Genomic DNA, 13,309 nt, shown 5'->3' with positions numbered 1-13,309 from the left:
GAAAAAAACGGCGCTTAGATGGCAGCATATGTTGTTCCAAAACTTGTATGTACCTTTCAGCATTAATGGTGCCTTCACAGATGTGTAAGTTACCCATGCCTTGGGCATTAATGCACCCCCATACCATCACAGATGCTGGCTATTGAACTTTGCGTCGATAACAGTCTGGATGGTTCGCTTCCCCTTTGGTCCGGATGACACGATGTTGAATATTTCCAAAAACAATTTGAAATGTGGACTCGTCAGACCACAGAACACTTTTCCACTTTGCATGAGTCCATCTTAGATGATCTGGATTTCTGGATGTTGTTGATAAATGGCTTTCGCTTTGCATAGTAGAGCTTTAACTTGCACTTACAGATGTAGCGACCAACTGTATTTAGTGACAGTGGTTTTCTGAAGTGTTCCTGAGCCCATGTGGTGATATCCTTTAGAGATTGATGTCGGTTTTTGATACAGTGCCGTCTGAGGGATCGAAGGTCACGGTCATTCAATGTTGGTTTCCGGCCATGCCGCTTACGTGGAGTGATTTCTCCAGATTCTCTGAACCTTTTGATGATATTATGGACCGTAGATGTTGAAATCCCTAAATTTCTTGCAATTGCACTTTGAGAAACGTTGTTCTTAAACTGTTTGACTATTTGCTTATGCAGTTGTGGACAAAGGGGTGTACCTCGGCCCATCCTTTCTTGTGAAAGACTGAGCATTTTTTGGGAAGCTGTTTTTATACCCAATCATGGCACCCATCTGTTCCCAATTAGCCTGCACACCTGTGGGATGTTCCAAATAAGTGTTTGATGAGCATTCCTCAACATTATCAGTATTTATTGCCACCTTTCCCAACTTCTTTGTCACATGTTGCTGGCATCAAATTCTAAAGTTAATGATTATTTGCAAATAAAAAACAAGTTTATCAGTTTGAACATCAAATATGTTGTCTTTGTAGCATATTCAACTGAATATGGGTTGAAAATGATTTGCAAATCATTGTATTCTGTTTATATTTACATCTAACACAATTTCCCAACTCATATGGAAACGGGGTTTGTATATATATATATATATAAACAAAAATATTGATGTAATCATAGTAGTATCGACTAGATACGCTCTTGTACTTGGTATCATTACAGTGGATGTCAGGTGTAGATCCACCCATGGCGTTTGTTTACATTCAGGCGTGCTAGCGTTTGTTAGCGGTGACTGAGTATGGACGTTAGCCGCGAGCTAGCTAGCCAATGTGTTAAAGCACCTCTTCCTGAGGGTGTTTCAGTGTTATAACTTCACCTTTATCGTCAATTTTTAAGCCAAAATGAGTCCGTTTTCCCTTTTCTGTCTACACACTGTGTCTGCTTGTAAGTACGCCGTGTGTGTGCGCTGGAACCGGTACTTTTTAGAGGCGGTATAGTACCCAATATGATTCATTAGCATTGCTTCAGTAGCTCTCCCCTTTCAAAATATTCCATGTTAAAGAGAATTAAGAAACAGTATGGTGGACTCTTCTCACCATTCCCGCCAGGGCGATAAGCGAGGACTGGACCTGAGTGTGGTTGACATTCTCGAACAGATCGTTGGCCTCAAAGATGTCGTGCGGCTTCAGGCCGTACTCTGTAATTGCACGGACAAAATTTCCAATGTTCTCCAACTGAGGAAGACAGGACAGAAGGGAAACAGCTGAATGTAGCACATTATAACGCCATTCAGTCAGAAGAAAATATGTTACCATATATGGAAGTTAATTTGTGTCTTTATTACGAAACCTTTGTTTGGAATTATATAACTGAGTGTTTTTGCGTTTGAATTTTGTAAAATTATTTTTATTAATTTTTTTACATCAAATTAGGACAAGTTCACTACCGTATTTTTCGGACTATAAGTCGCAGTTTTTTTCATAGTTTGGCCGGGCTCCAGTGCGATTTATATATGTTTTTTTCCTTCTTTATTATGCATTTTCGGCAGGTGCGACTTATACTCCGGTGCGACTTATACTCCGAAAAATACGGTAAATAAAAATATGGGTGTTTAAAAATGTGTTCAAAATTTGATAAGATACAGTGTTATAAAAATCATGGTATGAAATAAATAGTGTATTAAAATTGTGTGAATAAAAATTCAGTGGGAAAACATTTAAGGCAGAAAAATTCAGTGTCAAAAAAGTTGGGCCAGAAAAATTCAGTGTAAAAAAAGTTGGGGCAGAAAAAAAAATTCAGTGTAAAAAAAGTTGGGGCAGAAAAATTCCGTGTACAAAAATTAATTGCAGAAATATTCGTTGCTTCAAAATTTAATATCAAATTCCAGTAAATTAAGATGAATTTCCTGGAAGTGAGTCTTGATTTTTGAAGCGACAAATATCTTTTATTTTTTAAAAATTTTTTACAATCATTTTTTTTTTTTTTATACAATCATTTTTTACGCCGAATTCCAAAACACAAACTGAATTCGTAAACACATTTTTTGCTCACAAATTTTACTTAATGAAATTGTCAGCATAATTTGATTACCGTATTTTTCGGAGTATAAGTCGCTCCGGAGTATAAGTCGCATCGGACGAAAATGCACAATGAAGAAGGAAAAAAAACATATATAAGTCGCACTGGAGTATAAGTCGCATTTTTTGGGGGAATGTATTTGATAAAAGCCAACACCATGAATAGACATTTGAAAGGCAATTTAAAATAAATAAAGAATAGTGAACAACAGGCTGAATAAGTGTACGTTATATGAGGCATAAATAACCAACTGAGAACCTGCCTGGTATGTTAACAAAACATATTATGGTAAGAGTCATTCAAATAACTATAACATATAGAACATGCTATACGTTTACCAAACGTATAGCAAACATTTATCTGTCACTCCTAATCGCTAAATCCCATGAAATCTTATACGTCTAGTCTCTTACGTGAATGAGCTAAATAATATAATTTGATATTTTACGCTAATGTGTTAATAATTTCACACATAAGTCGCTCCTGAGTATAAGTCGCACCCCCGGCCAAACTATGAATAAAACTGAGACTTATAGTCCGAAAAATACGGTAATTTGATCATTCCCACAATTCAAAAGCAAACAATTCAGTGTCAAAACTAAAGCTTTTATAATAAAGACAGCAATTAATGGTGATGTCATCCTACTGTACAGCAGCTTCGGTTCATTTATTTGTCACATTTTGAGAAAATGAGAACTTTTTCACATTTAGGTTTTGTGCTGGAAACCTCATCCTGACTATGTTACCACACGCTTTGTTGACGTTGGACATTACCTGGTGCCAGTTTTGACTGGAGTGGTTGATCTTCCTCACAGAGCCGGGCTGAAGAAGATTGATGAGTCTACAAACACACAAAGACAAGCATCACATGTGAGCTCCAGTACAAGATAGAACCACAATCATACATTTGAAATGTGTTGTAGCAGTTTAAGCTTGGCAAGTAAATTTTTTCTAAAAATCATGATTTATTTCATATTAGTAAGGTGCAGTGCATTTAGTGTTATGGTGCAACCTTTCCTCAACATTGTCCAAAATTAAATGTGTCGCCAACAAATTAAAATCACTCCTGTTTTTCCGGAGGACGCGAGTCAGCACCGCCACTCAAACAACATGGCAGGTTTAGATGGACGATGACTAGTCGTTTAGATAGTCGATGACTGGCAGACTAATTGTTAAGATACAGTGATGACTGGCGGACTTACCGTTCAGATTATCAATGACTAGTCGACGACTCGTGCAGATAGTCGATGACTAGTCGACTACTCGTGCAGATAGTTGATGACTAGTCGACTACTCGTGCAGATAGTCGATGACTAGTCGACGACTCGGGCAGATAGTCGATGACTAGTCGACGACTCGGGCAGATAGTCGATGACTAGTCAACTAATCGTTCAGATAGTCGATGACTAGTGGACTAATTGTTCAGATAGTCGATGACTAGTGGACTAATTGTTCAGATAGTCGATGACTAGCGGACTAATCATTAAGATACAGTGATGACTAGCGGACTAATCATTAAGATACAGTGATGACTAGCGGACTAATCGTTAAGATACAGTAACGACTAGTCGACTAATCGTTAAGATAGTTGATGACTAGTTGACTAATCGTGATAGGTTTATGGCTAAATCAGAGCCACTGAATATGTGTACACTTTATAAGCACACCTGTCGACTAATCGTCCAGATAGTCGATGACTAGTCGACCAATCGTTACGATAGTTGATGACTAGCCAACTAATTTTTCAGATTGTCGATGACTAGTCGACTAATCGTTAAGATAGTCGATGACTAGTCGACCAATCTTTAAGATAGTCGATGACTAGTCAACTAATTTTTCAGATAGTCGATGACTAGTCAACTAATCGTTAAGATAGTCGACTAATCGCTAAGATAGTCAATGACTAGCGGACTAATCGTGCAGATAGTCGATTACCATTCGCGCAGATAGTCGATGACTAGTCGACTAATCGTGCAGATAGTCAATGACTAGTGGACTAATAGTTAAGATACAGTGATGCCAGCGGACTAATCGTTAAGATACAGTGATGACTAGCGGACTAATTGTTAAGATACAGTGATGACTAGCGGATTAATTGTTAAGATACAGTGATAACTAGCGGACTAATTGTTAAGATACAGTGATGACTAGTCGACTAATCGTTATGATAGTCGAAGACTAGTCGACTAATCGTTAAGATAGTCGATGACTATTTGACTAATTGTTATAGGTTTATGGCTAAATCAGAGCCACTGAATATGTGTACACTTTATAAGCACACCTGTCGACTAATCGTTCAGATAGTCGATGACTAGCCAACAAATCATTAAGATAGTCGATGACTAGTCGACCAATCGTTAAGATAGTCGATGACTAGTCGACCAATCGCTAAGATAGTCGATGACTAGTCGACCAATCGTTAAGATAGTCGATGACTAGTCAACTCATTTTTCAGATAGTCGCTGACTAGCGGACTAATCGTTAAAATAGTCGATGACCAGTCGAATAATCGGCAATATTGTCGATGACTAGTCGACTAATTGTTAAGATAGTCGATGACTAGTCGACTAATCGATAAGATAGGCGACTAATCGCTAAGATAGTCAATGGACTACCGTGCAGATAGTCGATTACTATTCGCGCAGATAGTCAATGACTAGTCGACTAATCGTTCAGATAGTCGATGACTAGTCGACTAATTGTTCAGATAGTCGATGACTAACAGACTAATCGTTAAGGTACAGTGATGACTAGCGGACTAATCATTAAGAAACAGTGATGACTAGCGTACTAATGGTTAAGATACAGTGATGACTAGTCGACTAATCGTTAAGATAGTCGATGACTAGTTGACTAATCGTTATAGGTTTATGGCTAAATCAGAGCCACTGAATATGTGTACACTTTATAAGCACACCTGTCGACTAATCGTTCAGATAGTCGATGACTAGTCGACCAATCGTTAAGATAGTCGATGACTAGTTGACCAATCGTTAAGATAGTCGATGACTAGTCAACTCATTTTTCAGATAGTCGATGACTAGCGGACTAATCGCTAAAATAGTCGATGACCATTTGACTAATCGTTAAGATAGTCGATGACTAGGCGACTAATCGATAAGATAGTCGACTAATCGCTAAGATAGTCAATGACTAGCGGACTAATCGTGCAGATAGTCGATTAGTATTCGCGCAGATAGTCGATGACTAGTCGACAAATCGCGCAGATAGTCGATGACTAGTCGACCAATCGTTCAGATAGTCGATGACTAGTCGACTAATTGTTCAGATAGTCCATGACTAACGACTAATCGTTAAGATACAGTGATGACTAGCGGACTAATCATTAATATACAGTGATGACTAGCGGATTAATCATTAAGATACAGTAATGAATAGCGGACTAATCGTTAAGATACAGTGATGACTAGCGGACTAATCGTTAAGATACAGTAATGACTAGTCGATTAATCGTTAAAATATCAATCAATCAATCTTTATTTATATAGCCCTAAATCACAAGTGTCTCAAAGGGCTGCACAAGCCACAACGACATCCTCGGTACAAAGCCCACATAAATAGTCGATGACTAGTTGACTAATCGTTATAGGTTTATGGCTAAATCAGAGCCACTGAATATGTGTACACTTTATAAGCATACCTGTCGACTAATCGTTCAGATAGTCGATGACTAGCCGACAAATCATTAAGATGGTTGATGACTAGTCGACCAATCGTTAAGATAGTCGATGACTAGTCGACCAATCGTTAAGATAGTCGATGACTAGTCGACCAATCTTTAAGATAGTCGATGACTAGTCAACTAATTTTTCAGAGAGTCGATGACTAGTCGACTAATCGTTAAGATAGTCGACTAATCTTTAAGATAGTCGATGACTAGTCAACTCATTTTTCAGATAGTCGATGACTAGCGGACTAATCGTTAAAATAGTCGATGACCAGTCGAATAATCTGCAATATTGTCGATGACTAGTCGACTAATTGCTAAGATAGTCAATGACTAGCAGACTAATCGTGCAAATAGTCGATTACTATTCGCGCAGATAGTTGATGACTAGTCGACTAATCGCGCAGATAGTCGATGACTAGTCGACTAATCGTTCAGATAGACGATGACTAGTCGACTAATTGTTCAGATAGTCGATGACCAGTCGAATAATCGGTAATAGTGTCGATGACTAGTCGACCAATCGTCAAGATAGTCCATGACTAGTCGACTAATTGCAAAGATAGTCCATGACTAGTCGACAAATCGTTAAGATAGTCGATGACTAGTCGACTAATAGTTCAGATAGTCAATAACTAGTCGAATAATCATTTAAAAAAGATGACTAGCGGACTAATCGTTAAGATAGTCGATGACTAATCGTTAAGATGGTTGATGACTGATCGTTAATATAGTCGATGACTAGACGACTATTGTTCAAATAGTCAATGACTAGTCGACTAATCGTTAAGATAGAGTGATGACGAGCGCAGTAATTGTTAGATAGTTGATGACTAGTCAACTAATCGTTCAGATAGTATGTAAAGTGTGGGAATGTATGTAAAGTGTGGGAATATTTCCTTTTATTGTTAAAAATATGAATACCTTGCTCATTTTGGGACACAGATCTTGTTTTGATGACACTACATTTGTGATACGGGAGCATTTAAAGGGGGAGGAATGTAGGACGTCTGGAGGATGCGGTTTAAACTCGGTAAGATTTGTAGCTTATTGCCTTGCTAGCTAGCTAGCTAGCTAGCAAGTGTGAGACGAAGTTGTGTGAAAAATAGATCGAAACTATAATTTTAGTCAAAGTACGCCAGCTAAACTGCGTCTTAATCTATTCAAGTGCTTTTTAAAGCAGCGCCAATTTGCAATGCAGTGAAGAAAGACACAATAACAAACCCAATGGCACACTAACACACACTAAACATCAGGTATCAATGATCCGTTATCATAAGATTAAACATACAATATTTTAGATAGGTAAAATGTAAAAAATGATCAATGATACAATTATATGCATCGTCTATTAGAGTGCTATAAATGCCAGGAGTTAATCAATAATCAATAATATATTATTTTTTAAACACATCATCACAAAATGCTTGTCTCTTTTTGAGCAAGTTACTTTGTCGTTTTATTGTTTGTTTTTATTGCTGCTTTTTAACTGACCTGTTTTTTTACATATACTTGGTGAGCAGTATAGTTACAAGATAAAGACATATGTATGAACAAATTAGTCATCTTTGTTGTTACTAAGTAAGCACATGCCTAAAAATATCTCAAAATGTATTTATAGGTTAATGGCAAAATTAGAGCCACTGAACATGTGTACGCTTTATAAGCCAACTTGTCAACTAATCATTTAGATAGTCCATGACTAGTCGACTAATTGTTCAGATAGTTGATGACTAGTCAACTAATCGTTTAAATAGTGGATGAGTAGCAGACTAATCGTTAAGATAGTCGATGACTAGCAGACTAATCGTTAAGATGGTCGATGACTAGTCAACTAATCATTCAGATAGTCGATGATTAGTAGACCAATCGTTAAGATAGTCGATGATTAGTCGACTAATCGTTAAGATAGTTGATGACTAGCGGACTAATCGTTCAGATAGTTGATGACCAGTCGACTAATCCTTCAGACAGTCGATGGCTAGTCGACTAATCGTTCGGATAGTCGATGACCAGTTGACCAACCGCTAATACAGTCGACGATTAGTCGATTAATCGATGTAATAGTCGATGAGTCGGCTAATCGTCGACTATATTAACGATTAGTCGACTAATTGTTAAGATAGTCAATGACTGGACGGCTAATCGTTCAGATAGCCGATGACTAGCAGACTAATCGTTAAGATAGTCGATGACTAGCAGAGTAATCGTTAAGATAGTTGATGACCAGTCGACTAATCCTTCAGATAGTCGATGGCTAGTCGACTAATCATTTAGATAGTCAATGACTAGTCGACTAATTGTTCAGACAGTCGATGACTAGTCGACAAATCGCTACTATAGTCGATGACTAGCTGACTAATCGTTAAGATAGTCGATGACTAGCGGACTAATCGTTCAGATAGTTGATGACCAGTCGACTAATCGTTCAGATAGTCGATGACTAGTCGACTAATCGGGCCCTGCGATGAGCTGGCTACTTGTCCAGGGTGTACCCCGCCTTCCGCCCGATTGTAGATGAGATAGGCTCCAGCGTCCCCCGCGACCCCGAAGAGAATAAGCGGTAGAAAATGGATGGATGGATGGATGGATGGATAGTCGACTAATCGCTCAGACAGTCGATGACCAGTCGACTAAGGGTTAACATATTCGATGATTAGTAGACTAATCGTTAATATAGTCGATGACTAGCCGACTAATCGTTAAGATAGTCGATGACTGGCCGACTATTTGTTAAGATAGCCGATCACTAGTCGACTAATCGTTCAGATAGTCGATGACTAGTCGACTAATCGTTCAGACAGTCGATGACTGGTCGACTAATCATTCAGATAGTCGATGACTATCAAAATAGTGTTTAGTTGCAGCCCTAGTTGGCATAAATAGGGTGTTTTAGTGAAACTCACTCGCATAGCATTACTCCGTCCTTCAGACTCTCCATGAAGTTCTCTCCAATCTTCATGCCGGTCACATCCTGAATCCACAGCCTCAGCTCTTCCTCAATATGAGGGTCATACTTCCCTGCCAGCTGAGGAGATGGGAGAGGTTAAAGGTCAGAGCTGACCTGACAAGTACGTGGAAGTACAGGTGTGTTGAAATAAACAACCTATTGATTGACTTGGCTTCTATTTGTCCCTGCGAACCATGTTAGAGCCGAGGGCACCTTGATTAACACAGCACTATTGTCAAATATTAGGGGTGCCAGATTAATCTTGATTATTATTTGTCACGATTCTCAATCGAATTTAAAAAAAAAATCTAAAATCTATATATATTTTTGAATTTTTTTCCAATCTGTCCTGTCCAGCCACTCAGGCACATCATATAGTTGATGTAGATGATCATATCTGCTGTACACATTTACTTTAGAAAAGAGAAGTGTTGGATACTTCACTTGTTGACTCTTTTGTATTTGACTTTATTAAATGTTTGGGTAGAATTTTATTGAAGAAAAAACTGTTTTATTTTAAGTAATATAAAAACTCATCAGAGCCGTGTACCTATTTTATGGAGGAATGTAGTTAATCATATTACTGGCACCCAATGTTATTTTAAACTATTGATTTTGAATCGAGAATCGATTATGAATTGAATAATTACCCCCAAGAATCGAATCGTGCGGTGCCCAGAGATTCACAGCCCTGTCAAATATCACTTATTTGTGTTCAGGTTTTGCACTAAATGTTTCTAAGCATTTTTCCTGAGAAAATAGTAATATCAACGATTTGTTTAAATCCTTTCAACCAACAGCGATTACATTTAAAATTAATTTATATTTATATATATATATATATATATATATATATATATATATACACACACACACAAACTCCGTTTCCATATGAGTTGGGAAATTGTGTTAGATGTAAATATAAACGGAATACAATGATTTGCAAATCCTTTTCAACCCATATTCAGTTGAATATGCTACAAAGACAACATATTTGATGTTCAAATTGATAAACTTTTATTTATTTTTTTGCAAATAATCATTAACTTTAGAATTTGATGCCAGCAACACGTGACAAAGAAGTTGGGAAAGGTGGCAATAAATACTGATAAAGTTGAGGAATGCTCATCGAACACTTATTTGGAACATCCCACAGGTGAACAGGCTAATTGGGAACAGGTGGGTGCCATGATTGGGTATAAAAGTAGATTCCATGAAATGCTCAGTCATTCACAAACAAGGATGGGGCGAGGGTCACCACTTTGTCAACAAATGCGTGAGCAAATTGTTGAACAGTTTAAGAAAAACCTTTCTCAACCAGCTATTGCAAGGAATTTAGATATTTCACCATCTACGGTCCGTAATATCATCAAAGGGTTCAGAGAATCTGGAGAAATCACTGCACGTAAGCTGCTAAGCCCGTGACCTTCGATCCCCTCAGGCTGTACTGCATCAACAAGCGACATCAGTGTGTAAAGGATATCAGGAACACTTCAGAAACCTACTGTCAGTAACTACAGTTGGTCGCTACATCTGTAAGTGCAAGTTAAAACTCTCCTATGCAAGGCGAAAACCGTTTATCAACAACACCCAGAAATTCCGTCGGCTTCGCTGGGCCTGAGCTCATCTAAGATGGACTGATACAAAGTGGAAAAGCTTTTCAATCTGGCCCGCCGGACATTCTCAAATATTTTTTTTAGATGTTTAAGATGGAAACTGTAGCTTCCATTATGATGTGCAGTGATGTTTTCAAATGACCGTAAGTCTTGAACTATACAAAGTATTTCAATGGTTGATAACTGCACTTTTGCATGATATACTAGTTACTTTGGTCATCTATTTAGTTACTATGGTCATCTAATTAGTTACTATGGTCATCTAAGTCACAGCAGCTCAGACGAGGCACCAAGCAGTGTGGGTGGGGAGTGTTTCCACAGAGTGTCAGCCTGAAATGTGGCTATCAGGGACAGACGCGGAAGGAGATTTTTACAACAAAGTTCTAAAGCTTAGTGATATATCAGATGGTAGGTGTTTTTTTTTTAACCCTTCGCGTACATATTTTGCAAAGTTGCATTTTTGTTGCGTTTCGCTTGATTGTAAAATATGTCGATCGAGACGGTGTGTGACGTTCATATGTTGTCAATATTCAGTGTTTTATTGGTCATAGTTAATATTGTAAATCCCACATTCTTTGATTTCATGTACATTCTGGGTGTCTCATTCAGTAAAAAAAATTTAAATTCCATTCCGTTTTTCAAGGTGGTCTGTCATAATGTTTTTAGCATTCTATTAGACATTATTGTGAGGTTTTGTATTAGTGTTCCTAAAAATAGGACCCAAGAACACATACTGTACAGCAGATGTTCACACACACACACACACACACACACACACACACACACACACACACACACACACACACACACACACACACACACACACACACACACACACACACACACACACACACACACACACACACACACACACACACACACACTAGTGGTTAGAGTGTCCGCCCTGAGATCGGTAGGTTGTGAGTTCAAACCCCGGCCGAGTCATACCAAAGACTATAAAAATGGGACCCATTACGTCCCTGCTTGGCACTCAGCATCAAGGGTTGGAATTGGGGGTTAAATCACCAAAAATGATTCCCGGGCGCAGCACCGCTGCTGCCCACTGCTCCCCTCACCTCCCAGGGGGTGGTCAAGGGGATGGGTCAAATGCAGAGGACAAATTTCACCACACCTAGTGTGTGTGTGACAATCATTGGGACTTTAACTTAACTTTAACACACACTATTAATCAGGTGTCCTAATCAGCTCTATCAGGTGTATAAAATCACTCACTTAGGCATGGAGACTGTTTCTAAAAACGTGTGAAAGAATGGGCCGCTCTCAGTGATTTCCAGCGTGGAACTGTCATAGGATGCCACCTGTGCAACAAATCCGTTCATGAAATTTCCTCGCTCCTAAATATTCCAAAGTCAACTGTCTTCATTATAAGAAAATGGAAGCGTTTGGGAACAACAGCAACTCAGCCACCAAATGGTAGGCCACGTAAACTGACAGAGAGGGGTCAGTGGATGCTGAAGCGCATCGTGCGAAGACTTTCTGAACAGTCAGTTGCTAGACAGCTCCAAACTTCATGTGACCTTCCAATTAGCCCACGTACAGTACGCAGAGCGCTTCATGGAATGGGTTTCCATGGCCGAGCAGCTGCATCTAAGCCATACATCACCAAGTCCAATGCAAAGCGTGGGATGCAGTGGTGTAAAGCACGTCGCCACTGGACTCTAGAGCAGTGGAGACGCCTTCTCTGGAGTGATGAATCATGCTTTTCCATCTGGCAATCTGATGGACGAGTCTGGGTTTGGAGGTTACAAGGAGAACTGTACATTTCGGATTGCATTGTGCCGAGTGTGAAATTTGGTGGAGGAGGAATTATGGTGTGGGGTTGTTTTTCAGGAGTTGGGCTTGGCCCTTTAGTTCCAGTGAAAGGAACTTTGAATTCTCTCGGATACCAAAACATTTTGGACAATTCCATGCTCCCAACCTTGTGGCAACAGTTTGAAGCGGGACCCCTTAACAAAGCAAAGCCCATAAAGACATGGATGACAGAGTCTGGTGTGGATGAACTTGACTGGCCTGCACAGAGTCCTGACCAGAACCCGATAGAACACCTTTGGGATGAATTAGAACGGAGACTGAGAGCCAGGCCTTCTCCACCAACATCAGTGTGTGACCTCACTAATGCTCTTTTGGAAGAATGGTGGAAAATTCCTATAAACACACTCCGCAACCTTGTGGACAGCCTTCCCAGAAGAGTTGAAGCTGTAATAGCTGCAAAAGGTGGACCGACATCGTATTGAACCCTATGGGTTAGGAATGGGATGACACTTCAAGTTCATATGTGAGTCAAGACAGGTGGTCAAATACTTATATATATATATATATACACATACAATGTATATATGTACCGGCCCCGGACATATTTTTTTCCTCTAAATTTGGGCCCCCCAGTCAAAATAATTGCCCAGGCCTGGTATAGAATATAAAAATGGCAAATCTAGTGGAGAGGAAACCGCAATGAGGTTTTTCCTCCAAATGGTGCAGCCTTACTAGACTGTATGATATGACATGGAAGAAGTGTGAAAAGGAAGATTGTGGACACGTTATACCC

The 13,309-nt window shown here is 39.1% G+C and overlaps 1 protein-coding gene across 1 annotated transcript in view; it reads right to left on the bottom strand.

Moving 5' to 3' along the window:
- Window positions 1-13,309, bottom strand: part of cnn1b (calponin 1, basic, smooth muscle, b) — a 61,884-nt gene that overhangs the window by 14,792 nt on the left and 33,783 nt on the right. Inside the window, exons 2-4 of the mRNA XM_061973647.1 lie at window positions 9,084-9,205; window positions 3,264-3,330; window positions 1,508-1,645 (exon numbers count right to left, since the gene is read on the bottom strand). Coding sequence (XP_061829631.1) covers window positions 1,508-1,645; window positions 3,264-3,330; window positions 9,084-9,205 — 327 coding nt within the window. The remainder of the gene's footprint in view (window positions 1-1,507; window positions 1,646-3,263; window positions 3,331-9,083; window positions 9,206-13,309) is intronic.

Source organism: Nerophis lumbriciformis, linkage group LG22, assembly GCF_033978685.3.
Source record: "Nerophis lumbriciformis linkage group LG22, RoL_Nlum_v2.1, whole genome shotgun sequence".
In the NCBI taxonomy this organism is placed as follows: domain Eukaryota; kingdom Metazoa; phylum Chordata; class Actinopteri; order Syngnathiformes; family Syngnathidae; genus Nerophis; species Nerophis lumbriciformis.
This window is presented reverse-complemented; position numbering and strand designations above follow the sequence as displayed.